The sequence below is a fragment of the Gopherus evgoodei genome, chromosome 21 (assembly GCF_007399415.2).
Source record: "Gopherus evgoodei ecotype Sinaloan lineage chromosome 21, rGopEvg1_v1.p, whole genome shotgun sequence".
Lineage (NCBI taxonomy): Eukaryota > Metazoa > Chordata > Testudines > Testudinidae > Gopherus > Gopherus evgoodei.
This window is the reverse complement of record NC_044342.1, coordinates 703,975-730,441: the sequence shown is the minus strand read 5'-3', so window position 1 is coordinate 730,441 and position 26,467 is coordinate 703,975. Positions and strand designations below refer to the sequence as shown.

General features: G+C 55.4%; 2 protein-coding genes across 5 annotated transcripts; both read right to left on the bottom strand.

Moving 5' to 3' along the window:
* Window positions 1-1,352: 1,352 nt before the first annotated feature.
* Window positions 1,353-16,608, bottom strand: KHNYN (KH and NYN domain containing). Of its 4 annotated transcripts, none has more exons than XM_030539538.1 (9): window positions 16,541-16,608; window positions 14,504-14,548; window positions 13,533-13,778; window positions 6,685-8,270; window positions 5,544-5,674; window positions 5,174-5,270; window positions 4,449-4,556; window positions 4,007-4,108; window positions 1,353-3,741 (listed from the first exon to the last, which is right to left on the bottom strand). In XM_030539538.1, the coding sequence occupies exons 1-9, from the start codon at window positions 16,541-16,543 to the stop codon at window positions 3,417-3,419; spliced, it is 2,643 nt and encodes an 880-aa protein (XP_030395398.1). In that variant the 5' UTR covers window positions 16,544-16,608; the 3' UTR covers window positions 1,353-3,416. The 4 variants fall into 4 exon arrangements, with proteins under 4 accessions (XP_030395398.1, XP_030395397.1, XP_030395400.1 ...); XM_030539537.1 differs by having other exon boundaries at window positions 14,504-14,551; window positions 16,541-16,604; XM_030539540.1 differs by having other exon boundaries at window positions 13,533-13,782; window positions 16,541-16,581.
* A 4,111-nt stretch (window positions 16,609-20,719) lies between these two features.
* LOC115637950 lies at window positions 20,720-23,697 on the bottom strand. The gene is made up of 2 exons (XM_030539551.1): window positions 23,577-23,697; window positions 20,720-23,435 (listed from the first exon to the last, which is right to left on the bottom strand). The coding sequence occupies exon 2, from the start codon at window positions 23,420-23,422 to the stop codon at window positions 22,394-22,396; it is 1,029 nt and encodes a 342-aa protein (XP_030395411.1). The 5' UTR covers window positions 23,423-23,435; window positions 23,577-23,697; the 3' UTR covers window positions 20,720-22,393.
* Between the last annotated feature and the right edge of the window lie 2,770 nt (window positions 23,698-26,467).

The following is a 26,467-nucleotide window of genomic DNA, read 5'->3' as shown; positions in this document are numbered from 1 at the left end:
GTGGGGCCCAAAACTGGACACAGTACTCCAGATGAGGCCTCACCAATGGCTAATAGAGTGGAATGATCACGTCCCTCGCTCTGCTGGCAATGCTCCTACTTATACAGCCCAAAATGCCGTTAGCCTTCTTGGCAACAAGGGCACACTGCTGACTCATATCCAGCTTCTCATCCATTGTAACCCCTAGGTCCTTTTCTGCAGAACTGCTGCCTAGCCACTCAGTCCCTAGTCTGTAGCAGTGCATGGGATTTTTCTGTCCTAAGTGCAGGACTCTGCACTTGTCCGTGTTGAACCTCATCAGGTTTCTTTTGGACCAATCCTCTAATTTGTCTAGGTCCCTCTGTATCCTATCCCTACCCTCCAGTGTATCTACCACTCCTCCCAGTTTAGTGTCATCTACAAACTTGCTGAGGGTGCAATCCACGCCATCCTCCAGATCATTAATGAAGATGTTGAACAAAACCGTCCCCAGGACCGACTCTTCGGGCATTCCGCTTGATACCAGCTGCCAACTAGCCATGGAGCCATTGATCACTACCCGTTAAGCCCAACGATCTAGCCAGCTTTCTATCTACCTTATAGTCCATTCATCCAGCCCATACTTCTTTAACTTGCTGGCAAGAATACTGTGGGAGTCCACATCAAAAGCTTTGCTAAAGTCAAGGAATAACACGTCCACTGCTTTCCCCTCACTGAGCTACCCCAACACAAATAATTTGCCTCTCTCCCCCTCAATCTCCATTCTCACCCCTCCATCCATCCCATCACCCGGCCATTTAGCTCCCTTACCCTCCACCCTGTGTTCAGGCATCTCCATCCCATCTAAACAGGGCCCATCAGGAGGGTGTGGGGTGGGAACCATGTGCCAAGGGGGGCATGGGGAGCCCTTGCTCTCTGGCTCTCTCCGGGGACACAGAGAATATCCTGTCTGCGACTAGGGTACTAGGTTTGTCCTGGGAGCTGGTGCCCTCTCATGTCTCCTGAGGAGGGGAGGGGCTCAAACAGACCCCCTAGGTTCCCCATCTTGGTGTGGTTTCAGCTCCCCCTGGGTCAATCCAGAAGCACTCCTGACTGCATTGGGATCAGGGCTAGATTCAGATCTCAGCTCCCCCTCTCCACCCTCCCCCCGGCATCCACCTGGAATCACCCATTGACTGCAGTGGTGTTGCTCCAGGTTTACACTGAAACAGAAGTATCCAGGACATGTGGGTGGTCTGACATTTGCGGTGCTGGATTAGGAGTCAGGACTCCTGGGTACTATCCCCAGCTCTGGGAGGGGAGCGATGAGCAGTGGTTACCCTGAATTGTATCCCATGACCTCTTGGAGTCCTTGAATTTTGGGGTGACGAAAATGCAGTTTTATCACACGGGGCCCTGCCATTTATTTATCATCATTATTATCAAAAAAACATATTTGTATAAATAGCTGCTGAATGTATAAAGGTCGATACGGCTGGGTAATGACTCGCCGAGCCCTCAGCATTGGTGAGATAGAGACAAGATAAGAAAGATGGAGAACACAAGGCTTAGAGGATGGGAATGCAGGAGACATGGCTAGAACGCCAAAGGATTGCAGAAAGACGAAAGATGTGCTAAGTGGGTCAGATCATCTCCAAGCATGGAGCTGAGATGGGGTGAGGCTTAGGGAGAGTGTGGCTGGCGGGGGATGAGATCTTGGAGGACTTTGTAGGGAGAACATAGATAGGATGTTGAAGGAGCTGGGACTCCAGGAAAGATGGGTAGAGCAAAGAAGGAGACTCTCTCCTGAGTGGGATTTTTGGCCTGGCTGAGGGCAAGAGGTAGGAGACAGAGAGAAGAAGACTCGAGCTGACCAAGGTCAGAAGGAGACAGGCTAGCAAGGAGAAGGCATGGTGGCCAAAGCTTGGAGAGAAGCTCTAGCGAGGAGATGTTGAGCCCCCTACAGCCAGGACGTCTTTGAGCTCAGGCCGTAGTGACACATGCTTTAAGGTCCACAATGCACCCGTCACTCGCTTGGAGGCACTTGGAACAGATTCTGCTTCCTTGACACTGGAGCCAGGCAGAGGTAGATCTAGGGCGTAGGGCATGGACTTGGAGAAGCATCCATGTATCGTGGGCTTACAGCACAGACCAGAGGGGAAGCCCGGAGTTATGGACTTCCTACGCGTCCCTGGAACAGGAAATCTACATGCAGCAGCAGGAGGACATGATTGCCAGCATCCTACGATGGCTGCAAGGAGCCTTGTAGATCTCCTTGGGCTGGCACAGTGGAACGGATTCTGGGTGGGGATGTGACAGGCTCACTGGGTCTGAGGGGGCAGAGGCCAAGATGAGAGGAGGAGAAGTATGAACTCAACCTTGGGCTCCTCCAATCTTTCTTTCCTCGTCAACTCCCTCTTCCCCCTCGTCCATCAATTGCAACAAAGGATGAAGAAGACCGTACCCACTTGCATTCTGTCTGCCAAGCTCTGAGTCTCCAGCATGGCTGGGTCTGAAGGACATCGCCAGGTTGTCTCGTGAACCTCAAGCTGCCACTGCCACCACAAATGGTTGGCTTGGAGAAGGATCAGCCAACGCTTCTCCCATGGGTGGCTTCGGTCGTAGCTTCCAGGTATAGTGGTCAGTTTTCCAAAATAAATACGCCATGATCTGTCCCTTCTCCATCATAGGTGATGAGGCAAGTTCGGGTGGGTTCTCCCACGGCTGCAGCAATCTCTCTCCCCAGGCCAGAGAAGGGCTGCTGGATGTCTCTCCGGGAAGGCACCCTAGATGAGCTATAAATGGTCCTTCAGCGTTTGGCGAAGTCCTAACTGTGGGGTACCTGGATCAGATGCCAGGCGCAACCTCAGAGGGATGAGTGGAGAGAGACGTGGCAAGTAACCCTCCTGCAACATGTGTGGTCCACAGAACAGGATAAGTATCTACTACTGCTACCAGACAATGACAGTTACACCTTCAGCTCTGTCTGTAATGTTGGCACTTAACGATGTGGCTTCAATCCCAGCTGGTGACCCAGCTGCTATATAACACTCTGGTTCACACAGGATAACAATCTGCTACTTTTACCAGCTAATGGGCTTACTCCTGCAGCTCAGTTGGCTGTGGTCAATGATTATTAGCACTGACAGCTGTGGGTTCAAGCCCTCCTGGTGACTTGGTGGGGGGCTTGTCCACATGAGAGGATAATAGCTTCCTGCTGCTACCAGCCAATGGAGTTATGTGGGGCAAAGTCCATGATTTTGGTCCTGAAGGTCATTGGTTCAGACCTTGTTCATGATGCTCCATGGAAGGTTGTCTCGTAAAGAGCTGGTCCAGGTGGGAGGTTAATAGCTTACTCCTGGTAATGAAGTTCAGCTAGGATTTTGGTGGGTGCGATCCCTGCTGGTGGGAGAATGAGGGTAGACCCCAGGGGGTCAACAGTGGCTGACGTGGGCATCTCAGAAGTTGAGGCTCAGAAGGTTTTCAGAGAGCTTGTTCAGGTCCCTGCTACAGGGCTCTCTGTGCAGGACAAAGTCCACCTTCTGGTCCTGACCCATGAAGATTGTCAGGAGCTCCTGCCTCAGCCGCTCAGTCTCCCACGGCTTCCGTACCACCTCCTCCTCCTCTCCCTTTTCCTGCTGTGGCTGTCTCCTCCGCTGCCGCTCCCCGGGGGGCTTTCTGTCCCGCAGCTGCAGCACCTCCGTCTGGGAGGCTGGCCGGCTGGGGGTGGGAAAGGGACCGCCACGCCCCGCAAAGGAGTGACAAGTGGGAGGCTTTGGCCTGCTGTGAGGAGCATTGAGGCAAAGTTAGCATCAGCTCCCAGCCACCCCCTGATCCCCAGATGGTTGGCAGTGGGACAGGCATTTCAGTTCCCAAGTCTGACCAGCAGGGGCAGGCAGGCATTTGGCAGTCAAAAATGCCAGCCTTCAAGGGGAAGAATCAGCATCTCCTTAAAGGGATTTTGGCACTTGGGGCATTTCTGCCGATCAGACTCCCCCAGCTGAAGGAGGTTTGGCCGGGAGAGGTGGCTCCCCACATGACTAGGTACCTGACGGCTTTCTGCAGGAATTCATCCAAGGTGGGACCCTCTCGGCCCAGCGGGTCGTCTGGAACCATGAAGATGTTCCCCACAAAGGTGAACTGCAGCAACCTAAGCGTGAGGAAGACGTTCAGAATCCCATTCAGGATCAGACCTGGCACCCCCATGTTCCCTTCTCTGTCCCCCTGAGTCAGCTGGTTTCCTGCCCTGGGGCCAGGTTGAAGCTGGTGCCTCCCCCTATAGGGGAAAGGCCCAAGATCCCATTCCCACCCTGCTGAGCCTGCCCGTTCCCCCACCCTGGGCCTGGATCAGACCCGATGCCCCCTAGAAGGGAAAGGACCCTGTGTCCCATTCCCCACCCCATGAGCCAGCCAGTCCCCGCCAGGGGCTGGGTGGAACCAGCCCCCCTTAGAGGGGAAAGCCTCCAAGTCCCATTCCCTGGCCCCCTCACCTCTCTTTGATGATTCTGATCCATTTCTTGGACTCCTGCATGAGGTCCCGGAGCTGGTCATTGGTGACGATGACCCCGTTGGTCTCCTCTGCCAGCCTGAGCATGAACCTAACCCAAAGGGGGCAGAGTGAGACCCCAGCACCCCAGGCCCTGCTCTGGACTCCAGGACAAGGCTAAGAGCAGGATCCCAGATGCTAGCTGTACCTGACACTGACCACAAGGTGGCAGCAGCACAACATGAGTGGAACCCTAGTCCCCTATAGGGAAGCAGTGTGGGCATAAGGGGGTGCCTGTCTGCCTGCTCTAAGTGGGCGGCAGGTCTCAAGTGAGAGGCACCACAGACCTAGGGGGCAGAGGCCAGAGCTGGGATAGCAGGGGTCTGTGGGTAAGGATTGAGGGGCACCACAGCACTGTGGGGGAGGTTGTTTCTTTTTCTATTTCATCCCCACCTCTGGAGCTCAGCTTTCAATTAACCCCCAGCTGCAGCCACAGGGACTTTCTGCTTCACAGCCACCCCTTCATTCCTCATGTGACCAGATGGGTGTAGTAGCGACTCGCAGCTTGGAAAGCCCAGTGGGGGTGGGCCTCCGAGCCTGGCCCCTCATCTCTCTGCCAGCTGCACTCGGACACCACCACATCAGTGGCCCCTCCTGCAGCGGCAGCGTAGAGTGGGGGGGGGGGCTCCCCTGATTGGGAGGGGTGCAGGGAGGGAGCCCCAGGTTTACCTGTCATCATAGGATGTGATGCGCTTCCCGGCCACTTGACGTGAGGGCGTCAGAGACAGCAGGCTCAGGTCCTGCAGCTGGGTCAGGAAATGTCTCTCTGGGAGAGGAGGGGAAATGGGGTGAGGCTGGGGGGCAGGGCGAGGCTTTAGGAGGTGGGTCTGTGTGGGTGAGCATCAAGCCCTAGGGAGCAGGGTGGTGTGGGGTAACAAGGGGTCCGGGGCCGGGGGGGGGGGGGGGGGGGGCTCATGGCAGGGTAGCAAGGGACCCTAGGGGACCAGCCTGGTGGGTTAGTGAAGGGCCCTGGGGGGCAGGCCCAGGCAATGTCACACAGGGCCATAAAGGTCCATCATCACCCCACCTCCTTTCTTACCTTCCACCCTGGCAACCTTCTCCATCCGCCACTGTGGCACGAAGACCGTCACCTCCCGGTGCCCACGGTCCCAGAAATACTGCACAGCCAGAGCAATGCCACGGCAGGAGAAGAACTGGTGTAAGCCGTGCCTACAGGAGGGACAGAAAGTGATGCTGAGGCACAGAGGCGCCGGCACTGGGTTCCCTGGCACAGGGTTGGGCACATAGAGGAAGACAGGCCAATGCAATAGGGCAGCCCTAGAGTTCTGAGCTGTCCGCCAGGTGCGGGAGAGGAATTGGGGCTGGTTTGGTCATGAAGTCAACTGATGCCTGTGGACTAGTCAAGCATAGGGCCTTAGGAGACCTCAAATCCAGATGAAGCCCTAAGATCAAAGGCCTGACGTTCCCATAGGCTCCAAGATTAGACCAGGTTCCAGAACCTGAGACTGGATTGTGCATAGGGCTCAAGACTAAACTATCCCACAGGACTCTAAGCTCGACATTCCTGTGGTGACCTCAAGAGCAAACTAGGCCCTGAGGCCTACAGACAAGTTAAGCCTATGGTCTTGGGGCCTAGATTGGTCTTAAAGGCAGGAAAATCTAACAGAAACCTGCAGCCTAGGCTGATTTTGAGGTCTATGGTCAAGTCAAGCCTAGAGTCTTGTGGCCTACAGGAATGCCAAGTCTAGGGACTTAGACTGTTCTTGGGACCTATGGCGCAGATCAAACATGGAGATTTAGGGCCTGATCTGATCTTGAGGCCTGTAGGAAAGTGAAGCCTAGAGTCTTGGGACCTGTCTGCATCTTGAGGCCTACAGGAAAGTCAAGCCTACAGTCTTAAGGGCTTAGCTGTTCTTAAGGCATATTGAGCCCTAAAGGCACATCAAGCCTAGATTCTCCAGGCCTACTCTGGTCCTGAGGTCTATGGACAAGTCAACCATAAAATGCTGGGGCCCAGTCTGGTCTTGAGGCCTACAAAAAGAAAAGTTACTATCTTGAGGTCTAGTTGAGGTGTACTGAGACCTGCAGGCAAGTTGCAAGACCTAAATCAATGAGATTAACAGGTATTCAGCTGACCAAGCATCTTGATTTCTTAGCTGAGCTCACCACCCACCATGCCCTAGGTCTCAGAGCAAGACGCAACAACACAGGCTACTTACACCATGGCTACATTGCTGCCATCGATAATGACCCTCCTTAGGTTCTTTTTCCCTGGCGTGTTGGCCAAGATGAGCTTGAAGGGTGTCTGGATGGCTTCCTTGAACCGCTGGGCTCCGGTCACCGTCAGCACTGGGCCCACTGGCACTGGGTACACGTCCTCAGCTGGCTGGCTCTCCTCGGAAGCCCATGCAGGGGAAGCTACGGGGGTCACTTCCATGGGGAAATCAGAACCTTCTGGGAGGGGAGGTGGGCCACGGACTCCCCTGTGGATAGGAGACCCGCCTTTCCTCCCTGGTTCGCAGTGATGTTGACCCTGGGGAGACTTCTTGCCATTCGAGAGGGCCAGCTCTCCATCTCTGCGGCTGCCTCTGTGCTCCAGCCTAGTTTCAACCCTGTTCTCCTCTTGGTGGCTGGCTTTCTCATTGAGCCTTCTCAGCAGACCGGCCAAGGGGACCCCTGTCCAGATCTCAGCGGGGATCTCGCTGGGCGAGTGGCCACAGTTGGCTGCTGCTGACTTGATGACCTCCAGCAGGTATTCGTGTTCATCTTGAGTCGTCTCTGGTGGCGGAGGAGAAGGAGGAGAAGACATCCCCCTTGCCCCAGACTCCTGGAAGGGTGCAGGGCCATGCTCCTGCTGGGAGAAGGAGGCCTGCTCCATCTGGACCCTGTCCAAGATTTTTGAGGGGGCTTCCTGCACCCCACATTCCAGCAGCACCTTCTTCACCACCTGCTCCTCATAGCCCATAGTCTTGAAGAAGTTCAGCCTCATCTTGAACTCCTTCTCTGTCCACGATGATGAGAGGGCCCCAGCCGACAGTTCCTCCTCCTCCTCCTGGCTGCTCTCCTCCGGCCCCCTTTCCTCCTCTTCTCTCACCCTGTCCTGGGTGGCAGGGAACATCAAGTCTTGAGCCTGCTGGCTGGCATCCAAACCTGGGATGGGCTTCGACGACCGTTTGTAAAGCACTGGCCTCTTGAAGGCCTCCTCCTCCAGCTTTGCCTGATCCTGAGAAACGCCTGGGTTGCCAGACCTGGAGTCCTGATGCCTGGTCTGATCTGGAGGTCTACTAAGGTCAAAGAAGTCCTGGGGCCATCCCTGAGACCTAGCCCCACCTGTCGCTTTGGCTTCCCACCAGGGTGACTGGTCTTGACTGATGACCGGTGGCACCCACAGTAAATTCCTCGGTGCCCATTCCCCAACTTCTTGCTGGATGTCCCGCACTAGGCTGAGCAGCTCCTCCTTGAGCGAGGTGGGCAGGATAAGAAGGTCTATGGCATGCTTGTCGTCGTGGGACTCCACCAGCTCCCGGAAGGCCTTCTTCACCAGGGCCTCCTGCTCCTCCGGTAGCCGGGGCGTCTTCTGGTACTTCTCCACGAACTCCTGGATGCGGCTCTGGGCCATCACGAAGGCCTCGGCTAGGCCTGAGACCAGCAGGGAGCCCGGGCTGAGCAGGACCAGGTTGGCAGAGGTCCCCTTAGTGAGACAGTCCAGGAAGAGACCTTGAGCTCCCACAAAGACGCACTGCATGTCCTTAGGGTAGCAGACTTTCTGGCTCAACTCCGGGCTGCAGAGCCCCTTGATGTACTCCTGGAGGACACAACACAGGGACAGGGTTAGGACACCGGCTGCCAAGAATGTGCCCTCTGCTGGCTGGAATCAGAATTTCTCACTGTGTGTCATGAGCCCTGTACTGCTCAGCGCTGGTCTGGAGCTGTCTTTGAGGCAAAGACTGTCTGTGCAACACCTTGCACAACAGGGCCCTGATCTCAGTCAGGGTCTGTGCAGCACCTGGCACAAAAAGGCCCTGATCTTGGTTGGGGTCTGTGCAGCGTCCAGAACAATGGGGCCCTGATACATAATTATATGTTTATATACAAACAAAATGTGCATTTAAATGAATTTTTTTTAAGATGCAAACCCAGCACTCAAAAGCTAGGAAATGCCAGAATTGCAGATGTCTGGGTAATCTTAACTCTGCCTCCTCCCACACATACATCACCCACAGGTTTTAATTATATGATCACATGTATCTACCTATCCTCATACAAACCCCCACTTGCTCTCTATCACTGTATCCGTATAAATCTCTACCATCTATCCATGCTTGCGCCATGCTAGGGTGACCAGACAGCAAATGTGAAAAATCAGGATGGGGTGGGGGGTAATAGGAGCCTATATAAGAAAAAGACCCAAAAATCAGGACTGTCCCTATAAAATCGGGACATCTGGTCACCCTAATCCATGCACTCCCTATCTATCTATCTATCTATCTATCCCCAACCGCCCCCTCTATCTATCTATCTATCTATCCCCACCTACCCCCTCTATCTATCTATTCCCATCCACCCCATCTATCTATCTATCTATCTATCTATCTCCACACATCCCACTAGTTGCCCTTATCAGAATTAATAATGGCTACAAAGGGTGTGTGATGATGCCCCTCACTCCCAACCCACAGCCCCCTGCTGTCCCAGCCCCCACCCCCAGCTCTGCAGGTGCCCCCACTCCTGACTCGCAGCCCCCTGCTAGCCCAGCCCTGGGCTTCCGCAGCTGCATGTACTTCCTAAACCACCGTGTGCAAAGCTGATCAGCGCGTGGGCGTGACTGGGCGGGGGGGAGAGGAGATGGTTATTTTGCTTGCAATTTCCCCCGTCGGTTTCACGCCCACAGCAGAAGAAAAATTCCCTGCCGCTTGGGGTGAAATCGAAAGCAAAATCAGCCAGGGGCGTGTCCTGAAATCCAGTCACTTCCTAGGGTGCTGGAGCATTATGGCAGGTCAGCTCCCTGCAGGGCCTCTCGCCTTCCAGAATAAACCAGAGGGAGTGATACTGGCAGACCAGGTGCCAGGTCGTGCCAAGCGACCCAGGCCTCAACTGAACACTGACAAATAGGGGGTGGGCACTCATCTGGCTCCCCTGTGCGTTAGTGTTGGTGATAAGTTTGCCAGCCCTCCGGGATTGTCCTGGAGTTTCCAGGAATTAAAGATTAGTCTTTGATGAAATATTATGTTATGTGATGAAACCTCCAGGAATACATCCAACCCAAATTGGCAACCCTACCTGGTGAAATCATTAAACCTGCGTTAATCTCGCCGGTATCCCTGCTCGGGAGGTCATATCTGCCCTGTGAATCACCAGGACAGGGACATGAACAGGTGTCAAACACAGGAGGGCAGGGGCAAGACATGAACTAGGGCAAAATGCTGGGCACCAATAGCAACCTCCTGTCCCAGCAATGCCAGACAATCGCGGGACATTAGAGAGGCCGCGAGACTTTGTCCTTTGCTCCCCTCCCCTACCCCCATGGAGCAAGCCGGTGCCTCCTGCTGGCTGAGTTTCTAGCTCAGAGCAAAAGAGGGGAAAGGAAGGAAAAAGCCCTAACGAGGACAAGCTGTGTCTTTATGCGCTTAGACATGGCAGGGTGAGGACTAAGCACAAGCAAAAGATCTCCAGTGCTTGGCCTGGGCTAGCCCTGGAGGACATATACAGCTGATGTATTATAGAAATGTCTATTCCTTTTTTCCTCAGCTTGGAACTCATTGGTGTGTATGTGTTACCCACTTTACCCTTGTTTCCTTTTCCTGTGTAATAGAACTGGATATAGCCTATTACAGGACTGACTACAAGGGCTGTCTTCGGCATTAGGTCTAAGGTGTGACTGAGCTAGGTAAGCGACCGGTTCTTTGTGGCAGGGAGGAAGCTGAATATTGCTGCGATTCTTGGGATGAGGGACCATCTGGTACAACGGTAGGCTCCCCTGGTGTTGAGACAGATTGGGGTACCCAAGAGGGACTGTCTGGGACTCCATGCTAAGGCTGTGATAGTGGCTGAGGAGTTCACACTTGAGAATCAATTAGTGACATCTCAGCACAGAACTCCTAGCCAGTTTGGGCTCTGTGTCTGGTTCCTAAGTTTGCTCTGAGGTTGGTACCATGCTCATGAACCGTTGAAGGACACAGGCATATAAACACAGGGCCAAATCCTCAACGGGCTGTGAATCAGTGTCACTGGACTGGCGAGCTGTTCTCATCAACTTCAAAGGAGCGACAGCTGATTGATCACCAGCTGGTATCTGCCCCCATTGACTCCAGTGGAGCTACAGCCCATTGACCACCCCTAGGATATGACTCATTCAGTCCAATGGAGCTACAGGCCATTGACCCCAGTTGGGATCTGGCCCCATTGACTCCAGTGGAACTACTGCCCATTGACCCCAGCTGGGATCTGGCCCCACTGACCCTAGCTGGGATCTGGCCCATTGACTCCAGTGGAACTACTGCCCATTGACCCCAGCTGGGATCTGGCCCCATTGACTCCAGTGGAGCTATGGCCCATTGACCCCAGCTGGGGTATGACTCATTCAGTCCAATGGAGCTACAGCCCATTGACACTAGCTGGGATCTGGCCCCATTGACCCCAGCTGGGATCTGGCCCCACTGACTTCAATAGAGTTTTGGCCCTTTGACCCCCGCTGGGATCTGGCCCCATTGACTCCAGTGGAGCTATGGCCCATTGACCCCAGCTCCGATCTGGCCCCATTGACTCCTGTGGAGCTACGGCCCATTGACACCAGCTGGGATCTGGCCCATTGACCCCAGCTGGGATCTGGCCCCATTGACTCCAGCTGGGATCTGGCCCCACTGACTTCAATAGAGCTACGGCCCTTTGACCCCCGCTGGGATCTGGCCCCACTGACTCTAGTGGAGCTACGGCCCATTGACACCAGCTGGGATCTGGCCCATTGACCCCAGCTGGGATCTGGCCCCACTGACTCTAGTGGAGCTACGGCCCATTGACACCAGCTGGGATCTGGCCCCATTGACTCCAGTGGAGCTACGGCCCATTGACCCCAGCTGGGATCTGGCCCCATTGACTCCGGTGGAGCTACGGCCCATTGACCCCAGCTGGGATCTGGCCCCAGTGACTGTGGTGGGGTCCAGGCTGCATAAATACTGGTTAAAAATTCATCAATCGATTTCAGAGGAAAGGAATGGTGTGAAGACGCAGAGACTCAATGTTAGAACAACTGGTGCAGAACCCGGGGAGTGAGCGACAATCTAGAGGTCACAGGGTATATTGAAATTCACCCAGGGCGGAGACAGGTGTGGGGAGGTTTAGGTGATATGAGTTAACTACCAAATGTAAACACAGAGAGAAGCAGTCATGAGGTTGAACTGCATACAGGGTGTTGGCGGAGCTACTCCCGGAAGTGTCACACACAAGATGATGTGAAACCTACTCACAAGGTGTTGGGACACACACACACACACTGGGGAGGGGGGTGTTAAATTCCTTAGGGACTGCATCCCTTTGGAATTGTGACACACCCGCATGCAGGGTTGTGATAGATAAACATACAAGGGAGGTGGGGGCTGTGTGTGTATTAGACCCCTTTAGTGTTATCTCACACTCACGGTTGTGATACACCCCCCCCCCCACACACACACACACATCGTGCTGTGCTCTGCACCTCCGCTGGTTTGTGATCAGTATGGAAGGCCATGGTTGTCAGTATCCACACTTGATATATTTACACAGGTGGGGCTGGGACACATGCACACGCAGGGCAAGTGTGTTATGGTTATACGCACACTCACCATTGCTGCTGTACAGTCTGAGGGTGGATTTATGTTTCTGCACAAAAGCTGGAAAAGGTTGCCCATTTTACAAAGAGCTTAGAAATGGTGGAGAGGAGTTTTGGCTGGACAGAGAGATGGATGGATGGACTGGGTGTGTGGGAGGGTGGGTGGATGGATGGATGGATAGGGTGGGTGAATGGATGGGTAGAGGGCGATGGATGGATGGACAGGGTGAAGGGCCGTGGATGGATGGATGGGTAGAGGACTGTGGATAACTGGATAGATAGATGGGTGGAGGGGGGTGGATGGAAGGGTGGAGGGATGGATAGATGGATGAAGGGGTGGATGGATGGAAGAGGGTGTATGGGGATCGAAGTATACATGTCTAGCTAGAGGTGTGTGTATGGTGACACATAAAGGGGGGATGAAGGGCATGAGTTAATGGGGGTGTGGGAGGATGGGTGTGTGGGGGGCATGGGGAAGTGTCTGAGGATAGGGGTGTGTTTATGGGGATGGGGGTGTATGTCTGGGGTTGGGGGAATGAATGGGGGTGTCAGGGAACGTCGGGGTGAGGGGGGTGTTGGGGAGATGGATGGAGGTCTGCGGAGGTAGGAAAGTGTCAGGGGATGGGGGTGTGAGGGAATGGGGAGGTGTTAGGTGAAGGGGTGTGTGTCAGAGGTTGGGATGGGAGCTCAGGGGTGTGTGAGGTGATAGGAGGTGTGAGGGGGTGGATTGGGGGTGGGGGACAGGGTGTGTATCAGGGGATGGGAGATGGGATTGTGGGGTTGGCAGACATGGGAAGAGATGGGGGGATTGGGGATGGGAGTGTGGGGGATGGTGGGCATGGAGGGAGATGGGGGGTTGGGGGACGGGAGTATGGGGATGGCAGGCGTGGGGGGAGATACAGATGTGTATGGGGATGGGGAAGTGTCGGGGATGGGGGTTTGAGGGGATGGGGGCTGTCAGGGGTTGAGGGGATGGATGGGGTGTTGGGGGAGGGGGTAAAGGAGTGTGGCGGGGGAGATGGGGATATGTATGGGGATGGGTGTGTTTGCTGGGGGATGAGGTGTTAGGGGATGGAAGACAGGAGTGTAGGGGTGGCGGGCGTGGGGGGAGATGGGTGTGTCAGGGGTTGGGGGGATGGAAGGGGTGTCGGGGGATGGGAGTGTGGGAGTGGCAGGCCTGGGGGGAGATGGAGGTATGTCGGGGGACGGGGACATGGGGAGAGATGGGGGTGTTCGGGGAGAACCCAGCAGCCCCCCCATTACCTTTGCTCTCTGCAGGTCCTGCTGAGGGCCCTGCAGCTGCAGCCAGATCTGCCCGGCACTCATTGGGGCGCGGGAAGGGCCCTGCCCGGCACCCAGCACCCCCAGCACGTTGAGCCCCACGCCGAAGAGCCGCTCGATGCGGGGCCGCTGCTCCATGACGGCTGCCTGGGCCTCCTCGGGGACTGCAAACTCATCCAGCGCCCCCGTCTCCATGGCACCACCTGGCGCCACGGTGCCCACCTCCGCCTGTCTGGACCGCCACGGGGGGAGGGGTTAATTATTGGTCATCGTTAATTCACGGGGGTGAGGGTGGTGGGCAATGCGGGCGCTGGGCGGGCAGGCGATGGGGGAGAGGCAGGTGAGGTGACCTGGCTGGCGGGTGGGATGGGGGGCTTAGATTTTGCATTGGCAATGCAGGCTACCCCCTAGTCTTGCAGTGCCTTCCCATAATTCCCCAAGAGGGCTCCCACAATGCACTGGAAGCAGCTTGGTGCAGCACAAAGGATCATGGGAAATGCCCCCAGAAGTCCCAGGGACACAGACTCTGGCTCCCACAATGCGCTGGGCTGAGGCAAGTGCCAACCCCCGGGCTATCTCCGCCACGAAGATGTGCCCCCGCTGATCTGCCGCCTGCGTAGTCTGCATGCCCGACCCAAGCAGCAAACCAACTAATCCCAGACAGGAAGGGGAATAAACTTTGGTGGAAGCACATTTCTACTGGTATAAGCGCATCCACACTAGAGATTGCACTGGGATATTGGTAAATATCCCCCGCCCCCCAGTGGATTACATCTGGACACAAGATACATCGGGATCAAGCTTTAATCCAGCCCAGCGACTCCAGTGTAAATGCTCTGATCTTTGTTTAATGCTCCAGATGGTTCCCAGCTGACCCAAATCAGCCATTCTGGGAGCCAACTAAAGGTGTGGGTTTAACCTGGGTCAGAATCACCGCGCAGCCATCTTCCTACCTGAGTTTCAAACGTTTCTGTAGTGCTGGCTTGGGTCTTTGAGCGCTGCTAACAAAGAATGGATAATAATTAATAGATGAGATATTACAAGTTAATAATACTGCAAGATAATACTGAATTATGTATTCCAAATTATATATAATTGATCATAAATATACAATAATAATTAACATACAATATGTAACGATGACTTATAGTATATAATAACTAATCGTAACTAGTGAACTGTAAATAATCTACAATCAACCAAAATCAATCAATGATCATCACAATAATTAATCTACAGTACATAATACCAATGAATTACAAATGTCTAATCAATCTAAAATAAATAATCATATTAATATACAAATTATAACAATGTACTATATATAGTAATTAATGAACTATAAAATATATGCTCATTCATAATCAATAATAATTAATATACATACACAATAACAATGAATAGTAATTAATGACATGAATAATTGCTCATCATAAACACCTTATAATAGTCACAATAAATATACAGTTCATAATAACGGTCAATTATAAATAGTAACTAATGAATTATTAAAAAATATATAACCAATCTGACTAAATAAATGGAATCATCATAATGTTTGATTTAATATATAATGCAGAATAACAATTATAAATAGTAACTAGTGAATTATAAATAATACATAATGGCTCATAATAAATGATACCAGAGCGCACCCATGGGATACAAGTTTGGTGTGTGACCGGTAAGCCTTGGCCCTTATAGGGGGAGAGATAGTTCAGTGGTTTGAGCATTGGCCTGCTAAACCCCGGGTTGTGAGTTCAACCCTTGAGGGGGCAATTTGGGGATGGGTCCTGCCTTGAGCAGGGGGGTTAGACTAGATGATCTCCAGAGGTTCCTTCATCCCCCAGCTGATTACATCTGGACACAAGCTACATCAGATGGATAATTCTATTCTACAGCACCTCAGGAAAAGGGTCAGGATCAGCTTCCCCATTGTACAGATGGGAAAACTGAGCCACCCACAGGGGAAGAGATTTGCCCAAGGTGAGCCAGCAGAACCAGGGATAGGAGTCCTGGCTCCCAGCACTCTATCCCCTAGACCAGTGGTTCTTAACCTGGGGTGCATGCACCCCTTGGAGGTACAAGAGGCCCTTTCTTGGGGTGCAGGACATGCCAAAATTTTTTTAGAAGGTAAATCATGGAAAACACAAATTAAGCACAGGCCTGTAAGTACGACTACTTTGTTTCATCAAACCTATGTAGTTATTAACATTACACATTTTTAAGGATTATTGTAATATACAAACAAAACTATACCTAGATTGAAGGGACGTGAGAACATAGTTTGAGAACCAAAGAGGTGCAGGGGGCAGTAAAGGTTAAAAACCAGCCCCCTAGCCCCCACTGCCCTCCTGAGGCTGGGGATAGAACCCAGGAGTCCTGACTGCCAGCCCCCCCTCACCCCACTCCCCTCCCAGACCCGCGCGCAGACCCCCGAGTCCTGACCCCCAGCCCCCTACCCCCCTCCCAGAGCAGCGCACAGACCCCCGAGTCCTGGCTCCCAGCCCCCCAGAGCAGCGCACAGACCCCCGAGTCCTGGCTCCCAGCTCCCCCCAGAGCAGCACACAGACGCCCGAGTCCTGGCTCCCAGCCCCCCACCCCCCTCCCAGAGCCGCGCACAGACCCCCGAGTCCTGGCTCCCAGCCCCCTACCCCCCTCCCAGAGCCGCGCACAGACCCCCGAGTCCTGGCTCCCAGCTCCCCCCCACCCCAGAGCAGCACACAGACCCCCGAGTCCTGGCTCCCAGCCCCCCACCCCCCTCCCAGAGCCGCGCACAGACCCCCGAGTCCTGGCTCCCAGCCCCCTACCCCCCTCCCAGAGCCGCGCACAGACCCCCGAGTCCTGGCTCCCAGCCCCCCACCCCCCTCCCAGAGCAGCACACAGACCCCCGAGTCCTGGCTCCCAGCCCCCCAGCCCCCTCCCAGAGCAGCGCACAGACCCCCGAGTCCTGGCTCCCAGCCCCCCGCTCCCGACCAGGCTCCACTCACCATAGCCCGGGGTCCGGGCTGCCCCTGCCAGGCTGCGGGCGACGCAGCGAGGCGGAAGCGCTGGCGGCGGCGGCGGCTCCGGCTCCTCCCCGCGGGGCCCCGAGCAGCCCGGGGAGGCTCCGGTTGCTGCGCAGTTTCACTTCCCTTGGCCCTTGTGTCTGCTGGCCCCCGCCCCCGCCCGGTGCCTCCCCGCCCGGTGCCAGGCGAGCCCCCCCGCCGGCCTCCGCCCCCGCCCAGTGCCAGGCGCCCCCCATGCCAGGCCCCCCCCGCGCCGGCCTCTGCCCCCCCCTGGCGCCAGGCGCCCCCCGCTAACCAGGCGACCCCCCCCGCCGATCTCTGCCCTCGCCCAGTGCCAGGCGAGCCCCACCACCGGCCTGTGCCCCCGCCCGGTGCCAGGCGCCCCCCGTGCCAGGCGAGCCCCCCGCTGGCCTGTGCCCCCGCCCGGTGCCAGGCGCCCCCGCGTGCCAGGCGAGCCCCCCCGCCGGCCTCTGCCCCTGCCCGCCGGCCTCTGCCCCAGCCCGGTGCCAGGCACCTCCCGTGCCAGGCGAGCCCCCCCTACTCCCTCCACCCCCGCCCGCTGCCAGGCGCCCCCCATGCCGCGCCCCCCCGCCCCAGCCTCTGCCCCCCCCGGCGCCAGGCACCCCCCGCTAACCAGGCGACCCCCCCGCCAGCCTCTGCCCCCGCCCAGTGCCAGGCGAGCCCCACCACCGGCCTGTGCCCCCATCCGGTGCCAGACGCCTCTCACGTGCCAGCGAGACCCCTGCTGCCCTCCGCCTGTGCCAGGCGCCCCCCCACCGACAGCCTCTGTCCCCACCCGGTTCCTGGCACCCCCCTGTGCCAGGCGAGCCCCCGCCAGCCTCCGCCCCCACCCGGTGTCAGGCGCCCTTCCAGTGCCAGCTGCTCCCCTGTCGGCCTCCACTCCCACTCGATGCCAGGCGCCCCCCCTGTGCCAGGCGAGCCCCCCCCGCCGGCCTCCACCCCCACTCGGTGCCAGGCGCCCCCCCTGTGCCAGGCGCCCCCCCCGGCCTCCATCTCCCACTAGGGGCCAGGTGCTGCTGACGCCGGCCTCTGCCCCTGCCCAGTGTCAGGCACCCCCCTGCCGGCCTCTGCCCCCCAGAGGCCACCGGGGGGGGGTCAAGTGGGGCAATATGTCTCAGGCCCCCACGAGAATATAGTATTCTATAGTACTGCAACATTTTTTTATGGAAGGGCCCCTGAAATTCCTTTGCCCCAGACCCGCTGAATCCTCTGGGTGGCTTCTGCCCTCGCCCGGTGCCAGGCGCTCTCCCTGCCAGCCTCTTTCTGGCTTGGTGCCAGCCCCCGCCCCCCCCAGTGCCAAGAGCCCCCCCCTGCTGGCCTCTGCCCCTGCCTGGTGCCAAGCACCCCCCCCCGGCCTTTCCCCCACCCAGTGCCAGGCGCCCCCTCTGCCAGCCTCTGCCCTGTGGCCCTTCCACTGGCATCTGCACACTGGCCGCCTGTGCCTCTGCCTGCCTGTTCATCCATCCCCAAACCTTTCTGTCTGTCCGTCCATCCCCCTATCTACCCATCCGTATGCTCCTTTATCCTTCCATCCATCCTTTATGTCAGTGGTCCCCGACCTTTTCGTCTGGCGCCCGCCAGATGAAGGACCGTGGCGGCGATCGAGCATCTGCCGAAATGCCACCGAACTCGATGATGTCGCTTGTCAGCAGCAAGTGGCATCATCCAGAGGTGTCGCCGCCGAAATGCCGCCGAATTTCGGCAGATGATCGACCGCCGGTCAGGACGTTGGGGACCCCTGCTTTTTGTATCTATCCATCTCCCCATCTATCCATCCATCCACCTCTCTGTCTATCCATCCCCAAGCCCTCTATCTCTCTATCCAGCCATCCATTCTGTCTATCCGGCCCCATACACCCTCTCCCCACCCCCCTAGAGGGCCCCTTCCACCACTGCCCAGCCCAGCTGGGAAATTCCAGGTTGTGACACAGGGCGAGGCAGGGGCGGGGACGCCCTGGCCGGGGAAGTTGGTTTGTGCAGCTGGCTCTTTGTATGAATGGGAGGAAAGTCTGAGGCCTCCAGCCTCCCCCCGCCAGGTGTGGCTGACTCATATTTTGTGAGCCCCTCTGCAGAGATCAAGGCCCCATTGTGCCAGGTGCTGCACAGACACAGTCGTTGCCCCCGAAGAGCTCACTGTCTGAACAGACACAGGGTGAGGGGGAAACTGAGGCAGAGAGGCAAAGGGACTTACCCAAGGTCTCATAGCAACTCAGTGGCAGAGCTGTGTCCTGAGTCCCAATCACCTATCCTATGCACCTGATCCAGCCAGTGGCTTCCAGCTTCCTGGGGGCAGGGACATCTATAAACCTCCATTCATCCCTCCCCCAGCCCTGCCCTGCCCTCTCTTAATCCTTTGTGAACTGCCCCAAAGGGGCCTCAGTGAGATGGACACGTTTCTACTGCCAAGCTTTGTAGACTATCTGCAGGAAAGTGTTCACCCACCCACTGAAATGCAGCCAGCTCTGGTGTGGGGCAGCTGGGGAACAACTCACTAGATCTCACTCCCTTCCCAGAGCTGGAATGGAACCCAGGAGTCCTGGCTCCTAACCCTGCTGCTCTAACGACTAGACTCCACTCCTCTCCCAGAGTTTGGGATAGAACCAGGAGTCGGGACCCTCACTCCAGTCCTCTACACCTCACTGCCAGTCCCTTTTGTTTCCTCTTTCATTCCCAGTTCTTACCTTTAAAAAAAAATCCACACAAAAAACATAAACAAGGGGGTGGGGGCAAAACCAAACAACACTTTGTTAATGTGCAAAGTTCCTTTATGTTTATTTTAATTCACAGCTGACACATAGCTGACATTTCTCCCGTGAATTTGGACGTTAAAGGCCCATATGCAGGTTTCAGGTAGCGGGAAATAGTCCATAGAGGTGCTCATATTCAGGGATTTAAAGGGACCATTAAATCAGCTAGTGCAGACCTCAGCTAAGCCAGTTATCCAGTACTGAGCCAGTCACTTGTATGAACCACATTAGCATCTGAAGGTCTCACAGTTTGGGTTACCATCCTGCTAGAAATATGTCTAGAATATGTGACTAATAATAATTAGTTCTTCTCGGTCCTCAAAGGGCAGAAAAGCTATTCCCCTCTGATCCCCGCAAAATAGGCTAGTTCTGAACTCCAGCTGGATACTGGCGACCATAAGAAAACTACCATTAACCTTGTGACACCTCGGCTCAGCTAAGGTTGGAAGACTGTCCTAGAAGAGCAGGATGGCTGAATCTAGGGAAAATATCCCATGGATAATCTGTTTTGCTCCTCCGTTATCTCTCACCCCCTAATTAGGAGCTGTGCACTGGTCTGCATCAGATCATCCACCTCCACCTGAATGTTGCCGGTTTAAGGGCACAAAAGCAAAGATATTAGAACTAGCCAAAAGCCCACTACGTTTCAGGGAACTATAATGGATTGTGTTTGCTTTCAGGACTGTTGCACCCTAGATGTTAGAGGGTTCGTTGGGCACGAGAAGGAAAGAAAATTGAAATCAACGAAGCGTCAGACAAGTATCAGAGGGGTAGCCGTGTTAGTCTGAATCTGTAAAAGCAGCAAAGAGTCCTGTGGCACCTTATAGACTAATAGACATTTTTGGAGCATGAGCTTTCGTGGGTGAATACCCACTTCATCAGATGCATGAAGTGGGTATTCACCCACGAAAGCTCATGCTCCAAAAATGTCTGAAGCGTCAGACAGTGCTTAAAAGCCTTGGGCGGATCCCAGCTCATAGCTGGGGCAGCGGGATCCCAACTCATAGCTGCAGTGAATAAAGAGAAATACAGTCCCTGAAATCAATACAGCTTAAAAACCCTCCGAGGAAAGAATCAAAGCTATCTGTTGGACACCATCACCATCTACTGGACGTAGATGGACGCAGCAGTGGAAACCAGCTAAAGGCTGAGAGAGGGAGAGACACGGTGGGGGGAGTTGATACCTTTTTTTGGACCAGCTTCTGTCCATGAGAGAGAGAAGCTTTCGAGCTCCACAGGGCTGGGGCAGAACTTGATCCTTTCATCAAAAGACGCTGGTCCAATAAAAGTTGTTACCTGACCCACCTTGTCTTTCTCATGTCCTGGGACCAAACATTCCCTGTTCTGTTCATTCCCTCTGAAGCACCTGGCATTGGCCACTGTTGGAAGACAGGATACTGGGCTAGATAGACCTTTGCTCTGACCCAGCATAGCCGTTCTTATGTTCTCATCTACACTGCAAACAAGCAAAGTCTGATGGTCATGAAGAAAGTGTCCAGTAGAAATCAGAAGCCGAGTGGTTTCCAATGGCCCTTAAATCAGGATGTATAAAACCGAGGATGCCCTGTGGGATCCCAGAGATAGCTCACCCCCAATTGTCCTACTAGCCCTTCCTTGAAGGTGATAGGGCTTCAGCAGAAGAATCCACAAAGGGAGCTACAGAAGTGCTACCAACACAGACCAGCTGTGTGGAACGACGCCCTCTACTGGAGAGTTCCCAGGGCTGAGAAGGCACAAAGAGATTTCATTTAAGAGACTGGGTCTGTTGTGGCCTTTAAAATCTGGGACCTGCAAATTCCCTGATGAGCCCAGCCTCTTCCTGGTGACAGATGCAAGAATTGGTAGTTTAGATTTTTACCGGTATGTGGATAAACCTTTATAAAGCCAAGTTAATTGGCCAGAGGGAAACTTAATATCAGGCAATTGCTTTTGATCACTTAAATCAGTCCCTTTCCTGCCAAGGCTTTCCCAAAGCAGGGTTTCCAAGCCAGATGGTACAATGGTGATCACATGGCCTCAAAGTCCCTTAAGACAAGAGTCGCTGGACTCCTGGGAGGGTGATAAACGTAGCAGAAATACTACAAAACTGGTGACTGATGATTAGAAGTAAATGTTGAAAGAAATTTTATGGATCAGTCTATAACAGCTGGGCCCAATGCTAGTCTGTTTCATTTGACTGCACGTGTATTTTGAGTTCAGTCCATACTGGGTATCTGACCGTGATTTCTAAATCTAGTGATTTACCATGGTCTGTGTGGCCCTTGGTGAATTAATAAACGTCTTGATTGGTTAAGGATAAGCAAGTGCCCTGATTTGAGAAATAGCAGAACCTAGCATTTGAATAAGTAAGCCGCATGGACTCAACAAACCAGGCTTTATCCTCATTCAATTCCAGTTCACTATGGAATATATTTATCCAACTGGCAAATCTACTTTGCTAGATTTAAACTCTAACAGGCACCTCGGCAAATGCATAAAATGGACACCCAATCGTGCCTACAATTCTCACTGCGCCCTGTGCAGTATAGAAATGCTACTGTCCCCATTGTCCAGATGGGCAAAGTGAGGGTCAAATTTTTCAAAGTGATTCAGGGGCCAAACCCCATTTTTAGCAGTGACTTGGTCACATGGAAGCTTTTAGTAGGACTGAGGTGCCTAAATCACTTTCACCCTTCAATCGCTTGATACATCAGTTTCCCTAATTTGACCCACCCAAAGACTCATGGAAGACAGTTGCTTCCAGCCAGGGACTGAATCCAGGACTCGTCAGCCCCACAACAGCCTTCCTATTACTAGCTAATACCATTGGACTCTCCAGCCACATCCCTGATTTCCAGATATTAACACAAGAGCAAGTCAAAGAAGCTCAAGCCGTGTAACCACTGTACCCCTCGGTGAGTTACCAGCATCAGGGATTGAAGCTTGTGATCTTAGTGCATGAGCTAAAAGACCCACCTTGGGTAGCTGCGCCTAGCTGTGACCCAACAACCGCTAGAGTAGGAGGATGTGCCACGTGGATGCACAAGAATGTCCAGGCCAACGCTGGTTGGTCCACTTCAAGATAGTCTTAAAACTGGGGCAGCGGGATGGTGGCAGGCGGAGTGGGGTCTTTGGTGAACTTGATGTCCCGACAGAACAAGATGGGCTCCTGGCCCAGGCCGAGGCGGTACTGCCACACGTAGAGGCTCTGTTTGGGTTCCAGGGTAGCCTGGAAGGTCTCCTCTTCCTCCCGGGCTTCAGTCCAGTCCTCCTTCTCCGTCTTGACACTGCTCCCGCCGTACTGGGCCGAGAGGGAGAACTGGGCCTTGACGACAGCCGCCGTCAACTCCCCGGCCCCAAGTGAGGCGGACGCCCCCATGTTCCAGTTGCGCCCGACGCTGGCCACCTTCTCCTTGGCAAAACCCACCTTCCGGGCCACGACATGAGTCCAGGTGATGGGGGTGTCCGAGTCATTGGAGAGAGTTTTGATGCACTCCCACCCGCTGAAGGAGGGGCCTCTGGTCAGGGCCAGCCCCCCAGGAAGGAAACTCACCAGGTCAGGGTGGATGGAGTAGACTGCAGCCAGGTTGGCGTTGATAAAACTCTTATAGAGGTGGAACTGAGCTCCCCATCTTTGGTCCACCGTGACCAATGCCCAGTAGCTCCCAATGCCAAAGTAGTATAGCCCCAGGCAGCACTGGGGATGGAGGGGGATGTCTTCACCCCTGGAGTCTGTGCTTAAATCGCACACACCACGCACAACCCCCTGGCCAAAGAAGAGGATGAAGAAGAAATCGGCGCGTTTCATGTAGTGGTCCCCGCCACGGCAATTGGGATGCAGCTCGTAGACTCGAGCTCCTTCATCTGTGCTCAGGTCCTGTACCACCCGGTAGGAGTCGCCCTTGATGATGTAGATGTCCGGGTCCCTTTCAGAGCCCAGGTAGTGATCCCCGCCCTGGCATGAGGGGTGCAGGCCCCGGATCTCGATGCAGCGTCCAGTCTCCAGATGGTCTGTCCGCAAATAGCAGCCCAGGTCAGAGCGGATCACGAAGTCTCCGTGTCTCTTCCGGAAGATGCCGGTGCCAGGAGCGTCTTTCCGTGGGACGATCCTGGCCATCGAGCCTCAGACCCTGAGGGAGACAGCAAGGAGAGGAAAGGAGTCGGGGGGGAAGGATTATAGGACAATGGCCAGGCACTGCCCCAACTGGCTGGTCCCTGCGTGAGACAGCTTAGCACTGGCGAGATGCTTCTTTCCTGCTCTCTTGCCGTACATCAGGGAGAATTTACAACCAGAAACTCATGGATCTGCCAGGAAACATCAGGGCTTGCGGAGAGAGAAAGACCCAAAAGCCCACCGGGTTTCAGAGACACGGACGCTGCTCCAGCAGGCGTCTCTAGCGTCACCCTTCCTGCACTGGGAAGTGGTGTAGGTTACGCAACAGATGTTGCAAGACCGGCAGGGAAGAAGAAAGAAATTGTGTAAACACAGTGTCCTGGGGCCGGGCTTGGAGATTGGAGTGGAAGGGGTGTGAGAAAGGCAGAGTTTGTAAGATACGGGCCCCACGTAGGACTGACGAGAGGGGGACAAAGGGAAAGCAATTGTACCAGTGCCCCAAGCTCAGAGGGTCCCCAAAAGATCTGTAACTGGGGCAAAATGGGGGAGGGTGGGGTCCCAGCAAACATAATGAACCATGGCCCCCAATTTCTCTAAAGGGGCCTGCAGTGTTGTCTAGTGAATAGAGCTCTGGGCTGGCAATCAGGACACCAGACTTCTAGACCTGGCTCTGCTGCCAGGCAAGACCTTGGGCAAGTCACTTCCCCTGTGTGTGTAACTCAGTTTCCCCGCTGGCTGGTCTACGTAGACTGTAAGCTCTTCAGTACAGGGCTTTTCTCTCACAATGTGTATGTACAGCACCTAGCGCAGCAGGGCAGTGATCTTGCCTGGGGACTCCTGCAGTGGACATAATTAACCGCTACCACTTTATTCTCTCCAGGCCGTTGAGACGAGGCCAAGATAGCTCCATCGCCAGAGACCCTGACCCTTCTCTCCTGCATGGTTGGGCAACCCAGCTCATGATACCTCCCAACTCTTGGGCCAGAAAGCCCATGGACATGCCCTCGGCTCTTTGCCCTGTCTCTTCCCTCCCCATCCCCACTGGGGCTACTCCCTCCAAAACCGACATTTTCCCCTGAAAACATTATGAACTGAGGGGTCTACGGGACTATCAATGGCCTTGAGGCAGAGGTGAAAGTAAGCTGGTGCGCCCTGTACCAGCAAGAGCCGGTGCTCCGTACAGGGGTGGATCGGCTTCCCCGGCGGCAATTTAAAGGGCCTGGGGCTTCCAGCTGCTGCTACCACAGCCCCACCAGAACTCCGCCAGAGGCCAGGGCCCGGGGTAGCGGCAGCAGCCAGGATCCCCCTTCCCTGGTGATTTAAAGGCCACTCCTCTTCTGGTTGAGGCCCCACCTCCCCGCCCCCCGATCACACACGGCAGCTCTTCGGGATGCTGAGATTTCAGGGGTCTCTGAGACCCATGACCACCCTCGGATGCCCTAGTTCATTTCTCAGGGTTACTTGGTCTTGTTTTGTGCCTTAGTTCCATGGCGGGAGCTTCACTATTTGACCAGCTCTGCCCCACTACCCCTATTTCCCCCTCTAGGGAGAACCCTGATGCACTGTGGGTCACTTCTGCTTTCCTTTTGGCAGCTGCTGGGGTTGAGGAGCTCAGAGCAACTCTCGATCTGGCCTTTGTCCACAGCCCAGGGGGAGTCATTCTGGATTCCCCTCTGGGGCCACTGAGGCATCCCTCCAGCCCTAGGCCAGGGGGCCCACCCCCATCTCCATGGGGCCATGAGTTTCCTCCTCCTCAGAGCGGCTCCATCCCCTTGCTGGCTCTGCCTCCCCTCACCTCTGTGTCTTCCTGAGGCCCAGCACCCCAAGGCCAGGCTGGTCCCTAAAGACCACCTAAGCTGCTACCTCACCACCAACTGCCTCAGTGAAGGGCAGTAGATCCCACTTCACAGCCTGGACCCCTTGTACTGGCTCAGCAAGCACTACCTGGGCTATCAGACGGACCCCAAGGTCTACATCATCTGGGGCAAGTTCTTCCGGGTGGTGGAGGACCTGAGCACAGACCAGAGCGGCTCTGTTGGGACGCTTCTCTGCTAGGCAAACCACTTCATAAACTACCACGCCACACCTTCTATGTCTACTGCCTGGAGCAGGGCGTCATCCTGTCCACCAAGGACCTGAGCCAGCCCCACCAGCTCGCCCCCAACCCCATTCACCCTAAGCGCTGCCAGGGCCTTTGCTACCTCTGCACTGACTCCCACAAGACACTGGTCATAGTGGAGAAGAAGTGGAGAGCCAATGTGAGGACCCACCCAAGCCTTACAAGGGGAATTTTCTCCACAGGGGTGGCTCCAGCCCCCAGCACGCCAAGCACGTGCTTGGGATGGCATGCCGCTGGGGGTGCTCTGCTGATTGCCGGGAGGGCGTCAGGCAGGCAGCCTTCGGGGGCTTGCCTGCAGAGTGTCCGCTGGTCCCGCGGCTCCGGTGGACCTCCCGCAGGCGTGCCTGCGGACCACCCGCCACCGAAGCCGCGGGACCAGCGGACCCTCCGCAGGCACGCCTGCGGGAGGTCCACCGGAGCCACGGGACCGGCGACCGGCTGAGCGCCCCCCGCGGCATGCCGCTGTGCTTGGGGCAGCAAAATGTCTAGAGCTGCCCCTGCTTCTCCACCCACCCCAACCTGCTCAGCTTCCTGCCCACGGGGCTCCTGACCCTCACCAGGGGCATCTCCATCCACAGCTGCGACTGCATCAAGGCAACACGTCTGACGTATCCATCACCCAGACTGAGAAGGTGGCTTCCACCAAGCAGGAGATGTCCAGCATCAGGTGCAGCTGGGATGTAGCCACCACCAGCTCTTTCGAAACCATCACCACCACTGGCCGCATCGCCCAGGCCCAGTTCTCCCTGGCGGCCCAGCCCAGACAAAGCAGGAGGAGGACTGGACTGAAGCCCTGGAGAATGAGGCAATGCTGCAGGTGACTGTGAGACCCAAGCAGAACTTCTCTGTATGGCAGTATCTCCTCAGCCTGGGCCAGGAGCCTGTCCTCTTGTGCTACAACCCTACCCGACCCTCCTCTCTCCCTTTGC

What these genes read in the sequence shown, in the direction of transcription:
- KHNYN (XM_030539537.1), bottom strand. An exon ending in GGCAGCAATGTAGCCATGGT is followed by an intron (nt 5,675 to 6,684) that starts GTAAGTAGCCTG and finishes TCCCTCCTGTAG; the next exon opens with GCACGGCTTACACCAGTTCT. An exon ending in GAAGGTTGCCAGGGTGGAAG is followed by an intron (nt 5,271 to 5,543) that starts GTAAGAAAGGAG and finishes CTCCTCTCCCAG; the next exon opens with AGAGACATTTCCTGACCCAG.
- LOC115637950 (XM_030539551.1), bottom strand. Translation starts at nt 23,422, where the DNA reads ATGGCCAGGATCGTCCCACGGAAAGACGCTCCTGGCACCGGCATCTTC.